Source organism: Oncorhynchus masou, chromosome 15 (genome assembly GCF_036934945.1).
Source record: "Oncorhynchus masou masou isolate Uvic2021 chromosome 15, UVic_Omas_1.1, whole genome shotgun sequence".
NCBI lineage: Eukaryota > Metazoa > Chordata > Actinopteri > Salmoniformes > Salmonidae > Oncorhynchus > Oncorhynchus masou.
The window spans coordinates 31,090,544-31,110,867 of NC_088226.1; the positions used below are offsets into that span (position 1 = coordinate 31,090,544).

Genomic DNA, 20,324 nt, shown 5'->3' on the forward strand with positions numbered 1-20,324 from the left:
AAAACACAGCCATTTTTCCAGCCAAAGAGAGGAGTCACAAAAAGCAGAAATAGAGATAAAATGAATCACTAACCTTTGATGATCTTCATCAGATGACACTCATAGGACTTCATGTTACACAATACATGTATGTTTTGTTCGGTAAAGTTCATATTTATATCCAAAAATCTGAGTTTACATTGGCACATTACGTTCAGTAGTTCCAAAACATCTGGTGATTTTGCAGAGCCACATCGATTTACAGAAATACTCATAATAAACATTGGTAAAAGATAGAACTGTTATGCATGGATTTTAGATCCACTTCTCCTTAATGCAACCGCTGTGTCAGATTTCAAAAAAGCTTTACGGAAAAAGCACACCATGCAATAATCTAAGTACGGTGCTCAGAGACCAAAACAACCCAAACAGATATCCGCCATGTTGTGCAGTCAACAAAAGTCAGAAATAGCATTATAAATATTCACTTACCTTTGATGATCTTCATCAGAATGCACTCCCAGGAATCCCAGTTCGACAATAAATGTTTGTTTTGTTTGATAATGAATGTTCATAATTTACGTCCAAATACCTCCTTTTTGTTTGCGCGTTCAGTACACAATCCAAACTCATGACGCGCGATCACTAGGAGCAGATGAAAAGTCAAAAAGTTCAATTACAGTCCGTATAAACATGTCAAACGATGTATAGAATCAATCTTTAGGATGTTTTTAACATAAATCAAGACTGAGCTTGTGGCTCTCTGGCAGACCTCTGACTCATCCCCCTCTCATTCGCCCCCACTTCACTGTAGAAGCATCAAATAAGGTTCTACAGACTGTTGACATCTAGTGGAAGCCTTAGGCTTAGGAGCAATATGACCCCATAGACACTGTGTATTCGATAGGCCAAGAGTTGAAAAACCACAAACCTCAGATTCACTTCCTGGTTAGATTTTTTCTAGGGTTTTTGCCTGCCATATGAGTTATGTTATACTCACAGACATCATTCAAACAGTTTTAGAAACTTCGGAGTGTTTTCTATCCAAATCCACTAATAATATGCATATTCTAGCTTTTATGGCTGAGTAGCAGTAGCAGTTTAATTTGGGCATGCTTTTCATCCAAAATTCCCAATGCTGCCCCCTACCCTAGAGAAGTTAAGAACACATTATTATTTACAATGACGGCCTACCGGGGAACAGTAGGTTAACTGCCTTGTTCAGGGGCAAAACGACAGATTATTACCTTGTCAGCTCCGGGATTCGATCCAGCAACCTTCCGGTTACTGGCCCAACGCTCTAACCACGAGGCTACCTGCCGCCCCAATTAGGCCGATACCCGCTAATTATCAAAATCCAGAAAAGAGACAACCACCTAAAAGGAAGCGATTCCCAAACCTTCCATAACAAAGCTATCACCTACAGAGAGATGAACCTGGAGAAGAGCCCCCAAAGCAAGCTGGTCCTGTTCACAAACAGACCCCACAGAGCCCCAGGACTGCAACACAATTCGATCCAAATCATGAGAAAACAAAAAGATAATTAATTGATACATTGGAAAGAATTAACAAAAAAATTAGCAAAAAAAAAATGCTACTTGGCCCTAAACACAGAGTACACTGTGGCAGAATACCTGACCACTGTGACTGACCCAAAATTAAGGAAAGCTTTGACTACGTACAGACTCAATGAGCATAGCCTTGCTATTGAGAAAGGCCACCGAAGGTAAACCTGGCTCTCAAGTGAAGACAGACAATTTGCACACTGCCCACAAAATGAGGTGGAAACTGAGCTGCACTTCCTAACCTCCTGTATGACCATATTAGACACATAATTCCCTCAGATTACACTAATCCACAAAGAATTCAAAAACAAATCCAATTTTGATAAACTCCCATATCTATTGGGTGAAATACCGCAGTGTGCAATCACAACAGCAAGATTTGTGACCTGTTGCCACAAGAAAAGTGCAACCACTGAAGAACAAACACCATTGTAAATACAACCAATATTTATGTTGATTTATTTTCACTTCGGACTTTAACTATTTGCAATTTGAAATGTCTTCATTCTTTTGGTACTTGTGTGAGTGTAATGTTACTGTTAATTTATTATTGCTTATTTAACTTCTGTTTATTATCTATTTCACTTGCTTTGGCAATGTAAACATGTTTCCCATGCCAATAAAGCCATTAAATTGAAAATGAATTGAGAGTGAGAGACTATAGCGGAGAACCAGAGTTGTAGTTTCTCTTCAGTTGTCAGATAGACAGCTCCAATATTGGCAAGACAGACAGCTACAGGGTTGCCAAGCAGCCAGAGGCCAATCCTTCGCTGCCCAGTAACGTCCACCCTGCTGTCTCTCTCTCTACAGCCCAACAGAGCAGGGCCCAGAGACCAGCAGGACTCTAGAGCAAGACTACTGAGTCTCAATGTCTGAGTGACAGATGAGAGGGAGCTACAAATTAGCCAAACAAACAAAGGAGCAAGTCAGAATGAGATGCAGATAACTTCATAACTGAGTGTCAAACTCTGAGCAGTTATGATGAGACTTCCTAATTTCAACTTAAGAAAATAAAAAAACAAGCCAACATATTTTTCCATCTACATGGAAGCCAATTTAACTAACAGAAGTGTTGGTGCCTGTGTGTGGAGTATGGCCTCTCTTATGACCAATCAACACCCTCCTCATTACCGTGGCATCTGCAGCTCCTCCAATGGCCTTCCGCCTGGGTGTGAGCCCACCACGACCGCACCACGAGGCCAACAACCAATCAAAACGCAGAACCAGGGCGAGGGAGGTCAACGTGCAAAAGTGACATTTTTGCAGAATGTCAGCATTCAACCTTTTCTAAAAGTTCTACTATGCGGGTGTTTGCAGTGTGAAGACGCAGGAAGTGAGGGGGGAGGGATGAAAAGAGAAAATACATATGGAGAGAATATGTGGAGAGAATAATGCTTGAGGATGTGATACAGTAGCAGGGAGGCAGAGAGCAACGCAGCCGGCTAACTAGCTGGCAGGAGGTGACATTCTGAGACCTTGGGTTGCAGTGAGAGAGTGTTCTCTGGAGCAAGAACAATAGTTCTGATTCATAATTGGTGCATGCTTGGAGCGAGTGAAGTTAGGAGGGCATCTGAATCAAAGGCCATTCTGTTATTATGGCTGTCTGGTTCCTCAACTCAAGTCTATGGAGATGCAACTCTTATCAGGATAGAGAGAATGCATCAATATCAATACAGCCATCAAACAAATCATCTCAAGTAACTCAGTTCAATGTGAACTCCTACAGTATTACCAGTAAAATAGCCATTTGAGGCTCTTGAGACAGGCCATGAATTTGTCCACGATTCATTGGAACAAGACACATTACTCGATGGAACACAACCACCGTTCCAGTTCCATCGCCACACACAGACACCAACGGTCCCTAAATCAAATACTGATAAACAAAAATCAAAGACTGATAAAGCCACTGACTGGTGTTGTGTTTTTTTGTTTGTTTTTTACAACAGCAAATCGTTCAGCTAATTGCAGCATGAGTGCAGTTGTAAAATGGATATGGTGATCTATTAACTTTATAGCTTTGTTACCGGGAGCAATCTGGCTGGAGCGAGCGGCTAGGACAGGTAGCATCTGTTCCCACCTACTGCCTTTGTTTGGCACCGCACCACTAGCATCATCTGCTAGCTTTGGCAGGGCCCTGGAAACACATCAATATGGCTCTATGTAGCGGAGTGCCGACAGGGGCCCGCACTAGCTAGCATGCCAGTCACTCTCAGGGAGCCGACATGATCTAGCTCAGCTCACTGCCTGCCTGCCTAGGCATCCACTACTCTGAGCCAATAGAACTGAGCAGGGCAGAGAGGGCTGCTCTCTATAGGCCTGCTGGGGAAAGCAAAGGACTCACAGTCATAGAGAGTTTGACTAGGTTGGCCAACGTTACAGTTAGACCCTGTTGCTTTCTCTGAGCATTCAATTCTTCTGCCCATAATGAGCATATGAATTGTAGGCTAATTCTGTTGCAGAGTGAAGTTGCTCACCTTTCAATTTACCTGAATATTGAACCCTGATGATAACTCTACGGAATCACAAACCACATTTCTACCTCCACAGTTTCAATAATTATTAAGATTGGGGTAGTGAATATTAGTAAATATAGCCTAGTCTAATGACTCTAGGCTAGCCCATGAACAAATCAACAAGATGTCACCTGACTCCTGGTCAGACATTGTTCAGTGTCATGCTCATTGTTCAATACAATCTCTATGAGACAAATCATTTCCAGAGGATTTCGTATTCATTTTTTATGCATTGTAAGAATGAAACCACTCAACACTGGCAAGGCTCCCCTAAATGATATAACATTAAATAACCTCCAAATGTGCATTGAAGAAAGTACTGCATCCAAGTACCAAAGTTAGAAGCTGACTTAAATTCAAGGCATTTAGTCAGAGTCCAGCCCAAAGTAATGTGCAACAATATCTCCTATGGGTGAGTGGTCATCCAGCCCAGTGACCAATGCAGTCAGTCAGAATAACCCTGTACTGCAGAGTGCTGATCTCAGGCCTCTTATGAAACCCTGTGTGATGTGCTCTACTACTGGGAGGTGGATGAGCTGGCCTCATTCAGTGATGTAAAGTTAGATTGCATTTAGACCTAAACTATTATTATTATTACTAGTGTGTGCATGGGACTGGGAGTGGTATATGTACGCACATGTATGCTATATAGAATACCCATACAGAGCAGTTCTTAAACATGGTTAATGTTAAGAGCAACATGCACTGTGTGTTTAATGATAGTTAATTATAGTTTAGTCAGCAATTCCCACACACAAGTGACACATACTGTATGCAAAAATGCACAAGACCATATGCACATATTCTCTCTTCTGGCCAAAATCTCAGCTCAATCAACGTGAAACATACATTAGACCAAACCCACTCTGTGTCCTGAAGTTGCCCATCTCCCACTGGCCTAATGCCACTACTATAAATGGAAGGTGTTAACGGCTGTGTTGACACATACAACAGAGGACAGACAGAGCGGTAGGAGGGTGTGAAACATATAGGCTGTTTAAAGTTTTATAAGTCGTATGTACAGGATAAACATTGTCCAACTAAATACTTACTTGCAGGTTCCTTCTCGACAATGCAATAACAGTAAGGAATGAAAAAAGAAAAGAATATGAACATGGCTCAGTAGAATAAACATTTTAGCATAAGTATAATGCAGGAACACTCAATTGATAGTCCAATATGTACACATGTTTTGGGGAAGAGGGGATTGGAGGACAAGTGTTTAAATTGTGCAGTATTTAAGAGTCTGGTAGCAGCCGTTGTGATGTGTGTGTGTGTAGCATGAGTGAGTGAGTATCTGTGTGGGGGTGTAAGTATCTGTGTGCTAAAGTGCGGAGAGTCAGCGCAGGTGGTCAGTCCAGCTCAAGTGTACAGCGGCCTGATGGCTTGTAGATAGAAACTGTCATTGAGCATGTTGGTATCAGACCTCATTCTCTGATATCGCTTGTGGCTGGGGTGTGTGGGGTCCTTGATGATGCTGCGGGCATCAGGCCAACAAGCTTTCACAGTCTCACGTCAGAATTCATCCATGTTTATCAAACGTAAAATTTCGAAGTTGTTCCAAAAGACATATTTCGAATAGTTTAAGAAAAAGCATTAACTCACATTTTTAAGGCTAGGGTTAAGTTTAGGCATTAACTCCAAATGGTTAAGGTAAGGGTTTAAAGTTTGGGATAGGCTTAAAACAAAAACCTTAAAAACAACTTTATCACTGGATTCGAACATGCAACCTTTTGTACATAGAAAGATGCCTATCGTTGTCTCTCCTTCCCCCTCGATCTTATCTCATCGCTGCAACTCCCCAACTGGCTCGGGAGAGGCGAAGATGGAATCATGCGTCCTCCGAAACATGACCCGCCTAGCCGCACTCCTTAACACCTGCCAGCTTAACCCGGAAGCCAGCCACACCAATGTGTCGGAGGAAATACCGTTCACAGTTCAAATCAAATCAAAGTTTATTTGTCACGTGCGCCAAATACAACAGGTGTAGGTAGACCTTCGGTGAAATGCTTACTTAAAGGATCTAACCAATGGTGTGGGGGAAAAAAGATGTGTGTGTGCGTGTGTAGGTAAGTAAAAAAATAAAACAACAGTAAAAAGATGTTTGAAAAAAGAGTAGCAAGACTATATACAGACACCTGTTAGTCAGGCTTATTGAGGTAGTATGTACATGTAGGTATTGTTAAAGTGACTATGCATATATGATGAACAGAGAGGAGCAGAAGCTTAAAAAGAGCGGTTGGCAGGTGGTGGGACACAATGCAGATATCCCGGTTAGCCACTGGTTGGTCGGGCCATTTAGGTAGTATGTACATGAATGTATAGTTAAACTGACTATGCATATAAGATAAACAGAGAGTAGCAGCAGCGTAAAAGAGGGGTTGGGGGAAGGCACACAATGCAAATAGTCCACGCAACCATTTGGTTACCTGTTCAGGAGTCTTATGTCTTGGGGTAAAAACTGTTGAGAAGCCTTTTTGTCCTAGACTTGGCACTCCGGCACCGCTTGCCATGCGGTAGTAGAGAGAACAGTCTGTGACTGGGGTGGCTGGGGTCTTTGACAATTTTTAGGGCCTTCCTCTGAGACCGCCTGGTGTTGAGGTCCTGGATGGCAGGCAGCTTTGCCCCAGTGATGTACTGGGCCGTAGGAGCCATGCCTAATCTTTTTTAGTTTCCTGAGGGGGAATAGGCTTTGTCGTGCCCTCTTCACGACTGTCTTGGTGTGTTTGGACCAATCTAGTTTGTTGTTGATGTGGACACTAAGGAATTTGAAGCTCTCAACCTGCTCCACTACAGCCCCGATGAGAAAGGGGACGTGCTCGGTGCTCCTTTTCCTGTAGTCCACAATCATCTACTTAGTCTTGGTCACAAGAGCCAGAAGAATTTCAGAGAACTGCTTTGGAATCCTTGCTGCAAGATGGGAGGATCCTGGGTCGAGTCCTTGAGGTTGCCCCAGAGAAAGTAGAGACCATTGTGAAGGACACAATTACATTTGCACCACAGACACTACAGACATTGACAACAGTCATCAACACAGTACATTTTGTTACAGCCTTATTCTAAAATGTATTAAATATTTTTCCCCTCATCAATCTACACACAATACCACATAATGACAAAGCAAAAACAGGTTTAGACATTTTTACAAATGTATTATTTTTTTTACAAATGTATTAAAAATAAAAAACAGAAATATTACATATTATTAAGTATTCACCTTTGGCAGCGAGTGCAGCCTCGAATCATCTTGGGTATGACGCTACAAGCTTGGTACACCTGTATTTGGGGAGTTTCTCCCATTCTTCTCTGCAGATCCTCTCAAGCTCTCAGGTTGAATGGGTAGCTTTGCTGCACAGCTATTTTCAGGTCTCTCCAGAGATGTTAGATCAAGTCCGGGCTCTGGCTGGGCCACTGAAGGACATTCAGAGATTTGTCCCAAAGCCACTCCTGCATTGCCTTGGCTGTGTGCTTAGGGTTGTTGTCCTGTTTGAAGGGTAACATTTGCTCCCAGTCTGAGGTCCTGAGCTCTCTGCAGCAGGTTTTTATCTATTTGTCTTTATTCGTCTTTCCCATGATCCTGACCAGTCTCCCAGTCCCTACCGCTGAAAAACATCCCCACAGCATGATTCTGCCACCACAATGCTTCACCGTAGGGATGGTGCCAGTTTTCTTCCAGATGTAACGCTTGGCATTCAGGCCAATGAGTTCAATCTTGGTTTCATGAGACCAGAGTATCTTGTTTCTCATGGTCAGAGTTCTTTAGGTGGCTTTTGGAAAATACAAGCTGGCTGTCATGTGCCTTTTACTGAGTAGTGGATTCCATTTGGCCACACTACCATAAAGGCCTGATTGGTGGAGTGGTGCAAAGATGGTTGTCATTCTGGAGTTCCCACAGAGGAACTCTAGACCTCTGTCAGAGTGACCATTGGGTTATTGGTCATCTCTCCGACCAATGCCCTTCTCCCCAGATTTCTCAGTTTGGCCAGGCAGCCAGCTCTAGGAAGAGTCTTGGTGCTTCCAAACTTCTTCCATTTAAGAACGATGGAGGCCACTGTGATCTTGGGGACCTTCAATACTGCAGGAATTTGTTGATACCGTTCCCCAGATTTGTGCCCTGACACAATCCTGTATCAAAGCTCTAAAGACAATTCCTTCGACCTCATGGCTTGTTTTTTGCTCTGACACGCACTGTCAACTGTGGGACCTTATATAGACAGCTGTGCGCCTTTCCAAATCATGTCCAAACAACTGAATTTACCACTGGTGGACTCCAATCAACTTGTAGAATCATCAAGGATGATCAATGGAAACAGGAAGCACCTGAGCTCAATTTCGAGTCTGACAGAATACTTATGTAAATAACTCCCTTTTTCTGTTTCCCCCTGTCTGGTACAGGTACCCCACCACACTCCGCCCTCTCTCTAAGCTTTCACTTTCCTCCAGAACACATGCACTGTTGGGGCGAGTGACTCTGAACTTAAAATGATTAGCCCCAAGTCGTTATATTTTTTATTGTGCTTTATGCTATTTGCCTCGTGACTCCTGCGTGCTTTGTTGACTGTGAACTTGCTTGTTTACCCAACCGTGGGACAAACAGTGTTCCCACATTCGGTAATCTGACTCTATTGGTTACACGGACTCTTGGACTCCCATCTAATTCTAACCACCTCTGCCAGCTTTGTATTCATGTTACCTGATGTAATTGCTGTACAAATAGATTGTGTTTCCATCTAATGCACATTCAAATGTCATAAATCAACAACACAGAGCTCTCCCTGTCCTCTGCCGTGTCCTGATTGTATTACTGCTGATGATGTATGGAAATGTGCATGTACACCCTGGCCCATCTATTGTTGCTATCCCCAATTCTGACTTGTACTCTGATATCTGCTTCACTGATTTCTGCATGGGTTTTCTGCATGTTAACACTAGAAGCGTACTACCTAAAATAGATCAATTGAAAGTGTGGGTTCACAGCTCAAATCCAGATGTGTTGGTTACTGAGACGTGGTTAATAAGAAAGAGTCTTTTGAACACTGATGTTAACCTTTCTGGTTATAAGCTTTTTCAGAAAGACAGATCATCCAAAGGTGATGGAGTTGCAATCTTTACCAAGGAACACCTTCAGTGCTCAGATGTCTCCCCCAAAAATGTACCCAAACAATTTGATTTGCTGGTTTTAAGCATTAAACTTTGAAATAGCTTTTTGTTGACTGTTGCTGGGTGTTATCGTCCACCATCAGCACCAGCAGGTACCCTACCTGCCCTAAGCTTTCTCCTGGCACCTTATACTTGTCCTGCTAGGTGACCTAAATTGGTACATGCTTAATCCACCTGACCAAGTCCTAAAGCAACTCCCTAAATATGGTGTAAACCTCGCCGCCACTGGACTCTGGAGCAGGGGAAACTCGTTCTCTTGGGTGATGAATCACGCTTCACCTTCTGGCAGTCCAGCGGACTAATCTGGGTTTGGCAGATGCCAGGAGAACACAACCTGCCCGAATGCATAGCGCCAACTGTAAAGTTAGGTGGAGGAGGAATAATGTTCTGGGGCTGTTTTTCATGGTCTGGCCTAGGCCCCTTAGTTCCAGTGAAGGGAAATCTTAACGCTACAGCCTACATTGACATTCTAGGCAATTCTGTGCTTCCAACTTTGTGGCAACATTTTAGGGAAGGCCCTTTCCTGTTTCAGCATGACAATGCCTCCGTGCACAAAGCGAGGTCCATACAGAAAAGGTTTGTCGAGATCGGTGTGGAAGAACTTGACTGGCCTGCACAGAGCACTCACCTCAACCCCATCGAACATCTTTGGGATGAATTGGAATGCCGACTGCGAGACAGGCCTAATCACCCAACATCAGTGCCCAAACTCAGTAATGCTCGTGGCTGAATGGAAGCAAGTCCCCGTAGCAATGTTCCAACATCAAGTGTAAGACCTTCCCAGAAGAGTGGCGGCTGTTATAGCAGCAATGAGGGGGACCAACTCCATATTAATGCCCATGATTTTGGAATGAGATATTCGACGAGCAGGTGTCCACTTTTGTCCATGTACAGGATCTGACTTCAAATGATTACTACATAACAACTGTTCTCCTCTCCTCTCTCAGCTACCAGGGAACAGGGAACTGCTCATTGTAACAGCCATGTAGGCTAATAATAGGCAGCGGCACTAGGCAGCACACAGCAGACTAAGGGGTCTACTCTGCTGACCAAGGTTACCATACTGTCCCATCAGCAAAATGAGAAAAAAATACATACAGACCTCGGCCTACCTATAGCCTTCATTCTAACAGGGTTATTCTACAGGCATGTGGCGAAGACGCACTACTAAGCCCCATTTGTGAATCCGATGCCATTAAACGTAAGCTACATTTGATTTTATAAAGGACTTTATTCATTTAGACTTCTGATAAACAGAATTCAAATAATGAATGAAGCCCTTATTAAATGAAATGTAGCCCACATTTAATGACATCGGATTGACAAATGGGGGTACACTAGGTGTAATCTCTTGTAGACAGATGCACGTAACATAACTGGTATAATAGCAGCTGTCAACAGACTGTGGGATGCAACGACTAACTTGGTTATTTTATTATTTTTAAAATAATGTTTTATTTGGACAAATCACGAGATTGCAAGTTTTAGCATCTTTCGAATTGGGGGGGACATTTGACCCATAGACTTGCAAAGAGAGGGGTGGCCCTCCTCGTTCAGCTTCTGTTTTCTAGTATCTTTTCTGACATGTCTACCCTAGAAAGTAATAAAGCATCTGAGCAATTACACAAGATTTTAGTTCTGGGTATCTGGGATTCCCGCCATTTCAGACCGCTTTATTTCTGCATTATGAATGTTTGTTCATGTTTCCCCAAATTAAACTTAATTTCTGTTAAATCTACACTCCATATAATAATCGCTAGCGTTACAACATTTAATTCCCGTTACTTGCAACATTGGAGAAATGTATGTTAAATTTAGGTACGAAACATCGTTGTTTTTTGTTTTCTTACTTTTCACACCATTTTTCTCCCTAATTTCATAGTATCCAATTGGTAGTTACAGTCTTGTCTCATCGCCGCAACTCCGGTACGGACTCGGGAGAGGCGAAGGTCGAGAGCCGAAGGTCGAGAGCTGCACGTCCTCCGAAACACAACCCAACCAAGCCGCACTGCTTCTTGACACAATGTCCACTTAACCCAATGTGTCGGAGGACACACCATACACCTGGCGACCGTGTCAGCGTACATTGTGCCTTAGACCACTGCGCCACTCGGGAGGCCCACGACACATTATATACATTATACATACTTTATTGCATTTAATTGACCATTTCCTCTCCTCTGAGATGTTTAAAGTGCACATGAACATTTGAAATACGAAGTTGGAGATTTATTTCAAATAAATGTGCTTGTTTGCTGGAGCTCCTCATCAGTGTCAAACGGATGATAAGCCTACCTTTTCAAATTACAAGTGCACGCCAATTGTGAATGAAAGTTCCTTTATGGATGGGTGATGATTATCTGCTTTAGACTATTATTATACAATGTAATTACAAATTGAATACCAGTTTGGTTATTTAAATGTCGTTTTGACAGTGGTATATCCCAGGGAAGGGCTACAAGAATATACCCGTTTCAGCTTTCTTTGACAGTTCGATCTTGGCAATTGTGAGCCGAGGCTGACAAGGCCACAAACTAAATCTTTATTGAATAGACAGGTTTGTCTGCTCCAATGCATTTTCTTTTCATTGAACAGTTATAAAGCCCTTTGAAAAGTATATAAATAGGTATTATTTTGAAAATATTGCCAAAAGCTCTCTGGAACACTATCATCTGTTGTACAAACACAACCTCTGCACCTGCATGTCCTGCAACATTTCCGCACTTCATTTTAAAAATTGGAGGCCCCTTGCACTTCAGTGTATGAAAAATCTGGGAAACTAGGCATGGTATTCATTGCTAACTTTGAAAAGGCTTTAGATAAAGTATGACTGGAATTTATACATAAATGCTTAGAATATTTACATTTTGGAGAATCTCATATACAATGGGTTATATTATATCAAGGGGCTAGAACTTTTATTTGGAATGGCAAGCCAGACAAATTGAAATGGGTCTTTTTTTTTTTTACATCACCACTAAAACCTTCTGTGATATCGTTAACTAGTTGGAAGTGAAACTTCTTCCATTATGAAAAATAGTAACATGAAGAGGCTGAAATATGAGGAGAACAACTTCTGCATTTAGGCTATTAGCTGTGAGAACATGGCCATTTATGATAAAATTAGAGTAATAGAGGAAGTTTCAAACAGCTAGGCCAAAGCCTGTCCATTATGACTCAGAAAGAACACTATCTGATACCACACACAAAACACACACAAAGACAACAAGACAAACATGTCATGAGGAACCGAGTCTAAAGCACACTGTAGAGCTCAGCATCACCATAGCAACCTAATACCTCAATACAGGCCTATAGTAAGTGCACATTTCATGCTCCCACACAATCCATCAATCTGAATTTAATAATATCTTAAAAACAAGACAATCTATTTCATTCATAAGCAGCAGCGTAAAAGAAACATTCCACACATCCCCATAGACTAGAACCCAGGCCAATTTTAAAGGAAAGGGGAAATCAATAAAAATTGGAAGTTTGGTCAATTCCCTGTTTTGATATCCGAAACCCATTTTTCTAAAACAACAACCTGTCAAAAATCACAAGATTCCACTTGCAACAAATATATCTCTCTGGATCTCCTGTGAGCCTAACAACCTCTCCTAATGCCTGGCCATTCATCCACATCATAACCCACTTCCTGTACCCTACAACTCTCCTGTCCAATGAGGAGGTAGTATTCGGCTGTAGCAGCACACTTATCCAATGAGGTATAAGCTTTTGGTTGTTCAATGGGAGCTGAGGGGAGTGTAATGTAGATGTGAGCTCCTGAGAGTCTGGCTCCGGATACGAGTCTGACCCTGGATCATTGAGAGAAAAGCCAGTTATTTCAGTACAGGCCCAAGGTTTATGAGTTTGGTTTTAAATCTAATATCTTCATTAGGTCCAAGGATAAGTTTCCCTTTATTCTGGTCAGCTCAGCAGCTGCACCACTGAACCATCCACAGAACACCTCTTTAATGTCAGGACTGAGAGGGAAAACGAGAGAGCTGGTATAATATGTACAACAACTGTTTTTACCTGATATTCGACTTAAGGGTGGACATTGGATATCAATGTGAAATATAGGTTGTTTTGTTTCCCATGGGCTACTCAGAAAAGTTAGAACCGTTCTTTATTGGCCAGAATCATTCCCTGGTTATTCTAAGCACTTTGTGTTTTCTGTTCGAATGGTGGAATGTTTGACAATCACAAATATAAAGAACAGCTGATGCTGGCTGCTCATGGCCTGGACTAGACCCAAAACAGTCTCTGTTGGGAGTCGCTGCTGGAACCTGGGTTGTTGCGGTTAAAAAAATGTTAGAATTATCTATTTGGTGAGTCACAAGAAAATGAAAAGGGGTAGATCTGGATCATAATGCAAAAACGTTTACATTACATTTAAGTCATTTAGCAGACGCTCTTATCCAGAGCGACTTACAAATTGAAACTTTCATAGAACAACTACTCCCTGTGAGAGAAGGTGAAATAAGACTCCAAACACTGGAATCTATGCTCCCAAACTAAGTGTGAGTTTCTTAGTCAACATTCCAACCTTTAACCTATCCTTAGATCTTCAACAGATGTCAGTCTGTTAACTGTTGTAAGCCTGTTATATTGGTGAAACAGTCTGGTAGTCTTGGGCCATGCCCAATAACACCACAGACTTACCTACTCACCACCTCCACTGTAGCATTGGGCTTACTGCACTAACGTGGACTCTGATTTATGCCATGTCTGGTGAGAATGCAAATCTCACTAATGTCTGTTATCTGTAATCTAAGAGTTTCCTAGTATTTAACCTAAATGTGCATGCTATTCACAGCTTTTATAAAGGCAAACGTTTCTGTTTCTAAAGTGTCTTGGTAGTATTGTCTGGCAGTGTACGTATGATACTAACTCGGCAGAGGGGGGAAAAAACATGATATTCAGATCTGTCCATTTCTGCCTCTCCATCCAGGGCAAATCGATAAGGATTTGTGTTGTAACACAAACATGCGGACGTTATCTTACCAACCTTCATTTTCAGATGTTGGGCATGCAATCTGTAGTACCAAATCAAACGTCCTTTCCGGAATCTCGCTGTAAAAAAACGAGATTATGACTTCAGCTAGGGGCAAAATAAACGTATGTGTACAAACAGAATTTATGGTATGCAACAATTGCTAACTAGCTACATCAACAATATATGCAAAATAGCTAACTATAAATCGTAGCAATAAATCGTTATGAAGCAGTTCATATAAAAGTAATCATCTGTCGAGTTCGCTCTGTGAGCTGGCCAGACATCAAAGCAATTGGATTCTCGCGTGATTAATTTGATGGCCGAGAAATAACATGATGATAGCTAGCGGTAGCTGACTTTCGTGGTGAAATGCCTTGTACCTAAAAGTCTGTATTGATACCAGATGATATTGTTTACTTTAGGACCGTTAAATACTAGATTATCGGTGAGCTTTGTCCTAGGCTAACAGGCTACTTAATTTAGCAACATGATGAAGATGCATGGCTAGCCGTTAGCAGGCTTGCTAATTGGTCAGCTAGCGCGAGACAGCATTAGACTGACCCAAATGCTAGCGCATGCCAGACAGCCAGCTAAATCATTCCATTATTAACTATATATATATCCCAAATTACGCCATACGTTGTTCTACAATTCACACACTTTTAATAACGATCCGTAAAACAGTGTTATGTATAATCTATATAAGTAAATAAACTCGCCTCTTACTTTATTCTGCTGTCCATGCTTTACAACATCGCGACAGATCGCGCCACCAGCTTTGCTGTTCGAGACCAAGCTTGCGTTCTGAAGCAGCGTGAGATCCGTAACTTGTTCAACCTTTCTATCTGTTCCCTGCCGATAGTACAGGCACGCTTCAAAGATGTAGCGATGTGTCTTCCTTGTTCCTGATCTGTGCAGCTGACCGTTTCAGTGCCACAGTATTGCTCATCGCTAGATGGGATGCAGTTTATGTCAAATATACGTCAAAAGTTGATTTATTTTAGCCTACCCTTTTCCTAACCGTGACCTAATTATCCTAACCTGTGACATTGATTATCGTAACCTGGTGTGTGAATTCTCCTAACCTACAAAAGGTACATTCTTGTCAATTCTGACATGAACTGTGTCTAGTCTAGGCAAAATCCACGGTATTGCCACAACAAATAACACCAGGAAGTGGCTGTCAAAAATGTAGTGACGTCACTTCGTTTGATAAACCCTTTGAAGTGTCTCCCCCAAAACCTCAGAACAGGCGTGGTTTCATCATGTCTCCCTCCTTGATTAAATCTGATCTCCCTATTATGTTGTTTCATAGTAAATGTTTAGTAATTGAGTTTTATGTTTTGTTGTTATTACACAAGTGGAATAGGGACTGCTTCTTCACAAGTAAGAGCAGTGATGTGTAATATGTGTAATGCTATGGCATGGAGGTAGCATCCTAGGTTGTTCTTGTCTGTTATTCACCTTCACTCGACTGCCTGGATCTGATGTCATTAACAACAAACATGATCAGAGCCTTTTTATTGTTATAAAATGCTTCTCTTGATGCAGAGGATTTTCCTGTGTGTATTATTTGGGCATTTATGCATGCATTCCACATTTACTGCGGCAAATAGGCTATAATTCACACACAACTCTTAGTAGCCCCGCCTAAGATGCTTACTCATTATATGAAGTATTGGGAGTGAGCCCCTGTGTAAGCTCATATTTGTCCCTTGGTAAATTGAAACCAGTGTGTGTGTGTGTGTGTGTGTGTGTGTGTCTCCTAGCCCTCATGAGAGTAGACCTGGCTGGGAGCCAGTTTCCTGCAGGCAGACTGAAGGTAATTAAGTGGCAGCAGACTGGGACATGCTGTTGCAGGTTTCTCCTATGATATGATAATGGCAGGATCCTGATGGTGCTGTCTCAACCTTCACAAAACCATTACCTATATGCACAATACGCACAGGGCTGGAGTCAGGAGGGAATAGCCTACTGTGGATTAAATACACCACTTTATGTGGTTCAACATTTATTTTATTTCTGTGTGTGTGTGTAATAGGGATGGTTTGCTAAATCATGCTTGTCTGATGAGTAACATTGCCTGAGAGCTGAAGACTTTAGGCTTTAGCTCATCAGGCAGGCATATATGTTTGTGGCATGCAGATGACCCAGTCATTCACATACACAGGGTTGGTTCACAGTATATTTTATTTCAATGTACAGTTTATAAGGCAAGCATACACAGTGCAGTAGCGGTTCCACTGAACATTATTTGAGGCAAAAAATAAAAACGTATTAGGATAAACCCTGTTAAAACAGGACAGTTGTAAGGGTATATAATGATAGTGATGTCCATCGGAAATGTAAAACACTCTTGCATACCAAAGATAGAGGATCAAAATAAAATAACACCACAAGTCTGGAGTTCCGGTTCCAGTGGCATGCATTGAAACACGTGGCCTTTTCATGCCTTTCTTTTGCAAATTACTGTGAATTAGCAGACTTATTTTGTCAAACTTGTCAATACTAAACATCATATTAAGGTGTGGGACACTCATTGTGTGACAAGAATTTGTCTATCTACAATTCAACTGTGGAAACATGGCATCTCTCAACAGAAAGAGCTGGCCGCTACTACTGTATACAGAGATTGTTTGTGAGGAGATCACCTCTTCCTTTAATTTAAGGGTATATGCTGATCCTCTTCCCTGCATAGGTCAGACTCCGGATTCCCGCTTGACTTCAAAGCTGTGGATCTGTACAATTATTCCGGAGAGGACCCGTGCAATACACAATGTTAATCAGTGGCATGGGACCCAGCTTCTCCTGCTTCAACAGTTCATAGAAAAGATTGCCCATGTAGGCATTTCGGTTACCCACTTCCACACCAGTTTCCAGTCCTGTGACCTGCACATTGAATTTACGGGAATAATTTTAGAGTAATTCTGTCTTCTCTTTTATGAGTTTGATTATCCCTTCGAGCCTACCTTGCCGTTTCCAGGTTATAAAATTGCACCGCTGTTGCATTGGCTGTCCTCTCCAAACGTTCCACTTCGATTGAATAGGTCTCCACTTCAGCACTGAGCACTGCCAATGATTCATTTACAGGTTTTAATTGTAAGTCTGAGTGCCGAACTGCTAAAACAAAGGGAGACCTACAATGAGGTGAGATCCCAGCTGCGCAAGCTAAACCAGAGATGCATCTTCATCCACCCAGCAAAAGTCCTCTTGACCTTCCAAAACACAACGCACACATTTTCCACTGTCAAGGAAGCTCAAGAAGTCTTTGAGAAGCACAACAAACCCAACTCACAAGGGGACAAGCCGACAGATGGAACCCCATGACTGGTGCATTATCCAGGTGTGCTATCCATTCACAATCATGAAGCTTAGCCTATGGTTATGATGCTTCCCTCAGCATGAAGGTGGCTCGTTGATTGACGGAGTCAGTTTTATTAGGGCAGCATATGCACTTTTGTCCAAATCGAGTCTTCCTTGTGTAGTGTATATACTAGAGGTCGACCGATAAATCAGAATGGCCGATTAATTAGGGCCAACTTCAAGTTTTCATAACAATCAGAAATCGGTATTTCTGGAAACCGATTTGGCCTTTAAAAAAAAAAGAATAATTACACTTTTATATAATCTTTATTTAACTAGGCAAGTCAGTTAAGAACGCATTCTTATTTTCAATGACGGCCTAGGAATGGTGGGTTAACTGCCTTGTTCAGGGGCAGAACAACATATTTTTACCTTGTCAGCTCAGGGATTCAATCTTGCAACCTTACAGTTAACTAGTCCAATGCTCTAACCACCTGCCTCTCATTGCACTCCACGAGGAGCCTGCCTGTTACGTGAATGAAGTAAGCCAAGGTAAGTTGCTAGCTTGCATTAAACTTATCTTATAAAAAACAATAAATCAATCAATCATAATCACGAGTTAACTACACATGGTTGATGATATTACTAGTTTATCTAGCTTGTCCTGTGTTGCATATAATCGATGTGGTGCGTATCGTTGCTCCGATGTGTACCTAACCATAAACATCAATGCCTTTCTTAAAATCAATACACAGAAATATACATTTTTAAACCTGCATATTTAGCTAAAATAAATCCAGGTTAGCAGGCAATATTAACCAGGTGAAATTGTGCCACTTCTCTTGCGTTCATTGCACGCAGAGTCAGTGTATATGCAACAGTTTGGGCCGCCTAATTTGCTAGAATTTTACGTAATTATGACATAACATTGAAGGTTGTGCAATGTAACAGCAATATTTAGACTTATGGTTGCCACCTGTTAGATAAAATACCGAACGGTTCCGTATTTCACTGAAAGAATAAACGTCTTGTTTTCGAGATGATAGTTTCCTGATTTGACCATATTAATGGCCTAAGGCTCGTATTTCTGCGTGTTATCATGTTATAACTAAGTCTATGATTTGATAGAGCAGTCTGACTGAGCGATGGTAGGCACCAGCAGGCTCATAAGCATTCATTCAAACAGCACTTTCGTGCATTTGCCAGCAGCTATTTATGACTTCACGCCTATCAACTCCCGGGATGCAGCTTGTGTAACTGATGTGAAATGGCTAACTAGTTAGCGCGGTGCGCGCTAATATTGTTTCAAACGTCACTCGCTCTGAGACTTGGAGTGGTTGTTCCATTTGCTCTGCATGGGTAACGCTGCTTCGAGTGTGGCTGTTGTCGATGTGTTCCTGGTTCGAGCCCAGGTAGGGGCTAGTAGAGGGATGGAAGCTATACTGTTACACTGGCAATACTAAAGTGCCTATAAGAACATCCAATAGTCAAAGGTTAATGAAATACAAATGGTATAGAGAGAAATAGTCCTATAATTCCTATAATAACTACAACCTAAAACCTCTTACCTTGGAATATTGAAGATTCATGTTAAAAGGAACCACCAGCTTTCATATGTTCTCATGTTCTGAGCAAAGAACTTAAACTTTAGCTTTCTGATATGGCACATATTGCACTTTTACTTTGTTTTTGCATTATTTAAACCAATTTGAACATGTTTCATTATTTATTGGAGGCTAAATGTCTTTTATTGATGTATTATATTAAGTTAAAATGAGTCTTCATTCAGTATTGTTGTAATTGTCATTATTACAAATAAATAAATAAATAAATTGTCCGATTAATTGGCATCGGTAATTTTTGGTCCTCCAATAATCGGTATCAGTAACGGCATTGAAAAATCATAATCGGTCGACCTCTAGTATATACACTAGGGGGCATTGGATTCCAAAGTAGTTTACCAAGCAAAAGGGTCCAAGGCACTCTTTGACTGAAGCGAGCAACAACATTTTATCTTCCTGATCTGCCTTTTTAGTCGAGCTAGTCTGGTGTTCTATACGTTACGACGTTACTTTGTAGCCATCTTATTCAACTGTTACTATTCACCTACATAAAAGAATACTCAGATATGCAAATTTTAGCCAGAGAAGCAAACATATCTCTCTAGCAGTTGCTAGATATTGTACAGCAAGAGCTTGAAATGCTCTTACTAGTCAAGAGGAGAAGAAGAAAAAAAAACAACTGAGAAAATAGCAAGATCGTCACTACAAGAGTGTTAAGGCTCTCGTTTGTGGACTGACCAGACCAAGGTGCAGTGTGGTAGGTGTACATCGTTCTTTTTATTGATGACACCAAAAGCAAAATAACAACGACAAAAACGAAAGCGCATAGTTCTGTAAGGCAAAATAAACTATACAGAAAACAAGATTCCATGAAACCCAAAAGGAAAATGACAACTTATATATGATCCCCAATCAGAGACAACGATAGACAGTTGCCTCTGATTGGGAACCATACTCAGCCAAAAACACAAACAAATAGAAAACATAGATTTTTCCACCTGAGTCACAGCCTGACCTAACCAAACATAGAGAATAATAAGGATCTCTAAGGTCAGGACGTGACAAAGAGAGGCGACGATGGAGAATACATGTCTCTCTCCCGAGTGGCGCAGCAGTCTAAGGCACTGCAGTCTCTGGTTCGATTACAGGCTCTATTCCTTCCGGGTGTGATTGGGAGTCCCATAGGGAGACGCGCAATTGGCCCAGCATTGTTCGCGTTTGGCTTGTGTAGGCCGTC

General features: G+C 41.7%; 1 protein-coding gene across 5 annotated transcripts in view; it reads right to left on the bottom strand.

The window, feature by feature from the left end:
- Positions 1 to 15,381, bottom strand: part of LOC135556146 (DENN domain-containing protein 1B-like) — a 183,880-nt gene extending 168,499 nt beyond the window's left edge. For 3 of the 5 annotated variants that reach the window (XM_064989094.1, XM_064989093.1, XM_064989098.1), the window contains exons 1-2: positions 14,949 to 15,381; positions 14,235 to 14,299 (exon numbers count right to left, since the gene is read on the bottom strand). In XM_064989094.1, coding sequence (XP_064845166.1) covers positions 14,235 to 14,299; positions 14,949 to 14,965 — 82 coding nt within the window. In that variant the 5' untranslated portion in view covers positions 14,966 to 15,381. Of the gene's footprint in view, positions 1 to 14,230; positions 14,300 to 14,948 lie in introns of those variants that run through there. The other 2 variants (XM_064989095.1, XM_064989096.1) reach the window with 2 other exon arrangements.
- Positions 15,382 to 20,324: the final 4,943 nt, after the last annotated feature.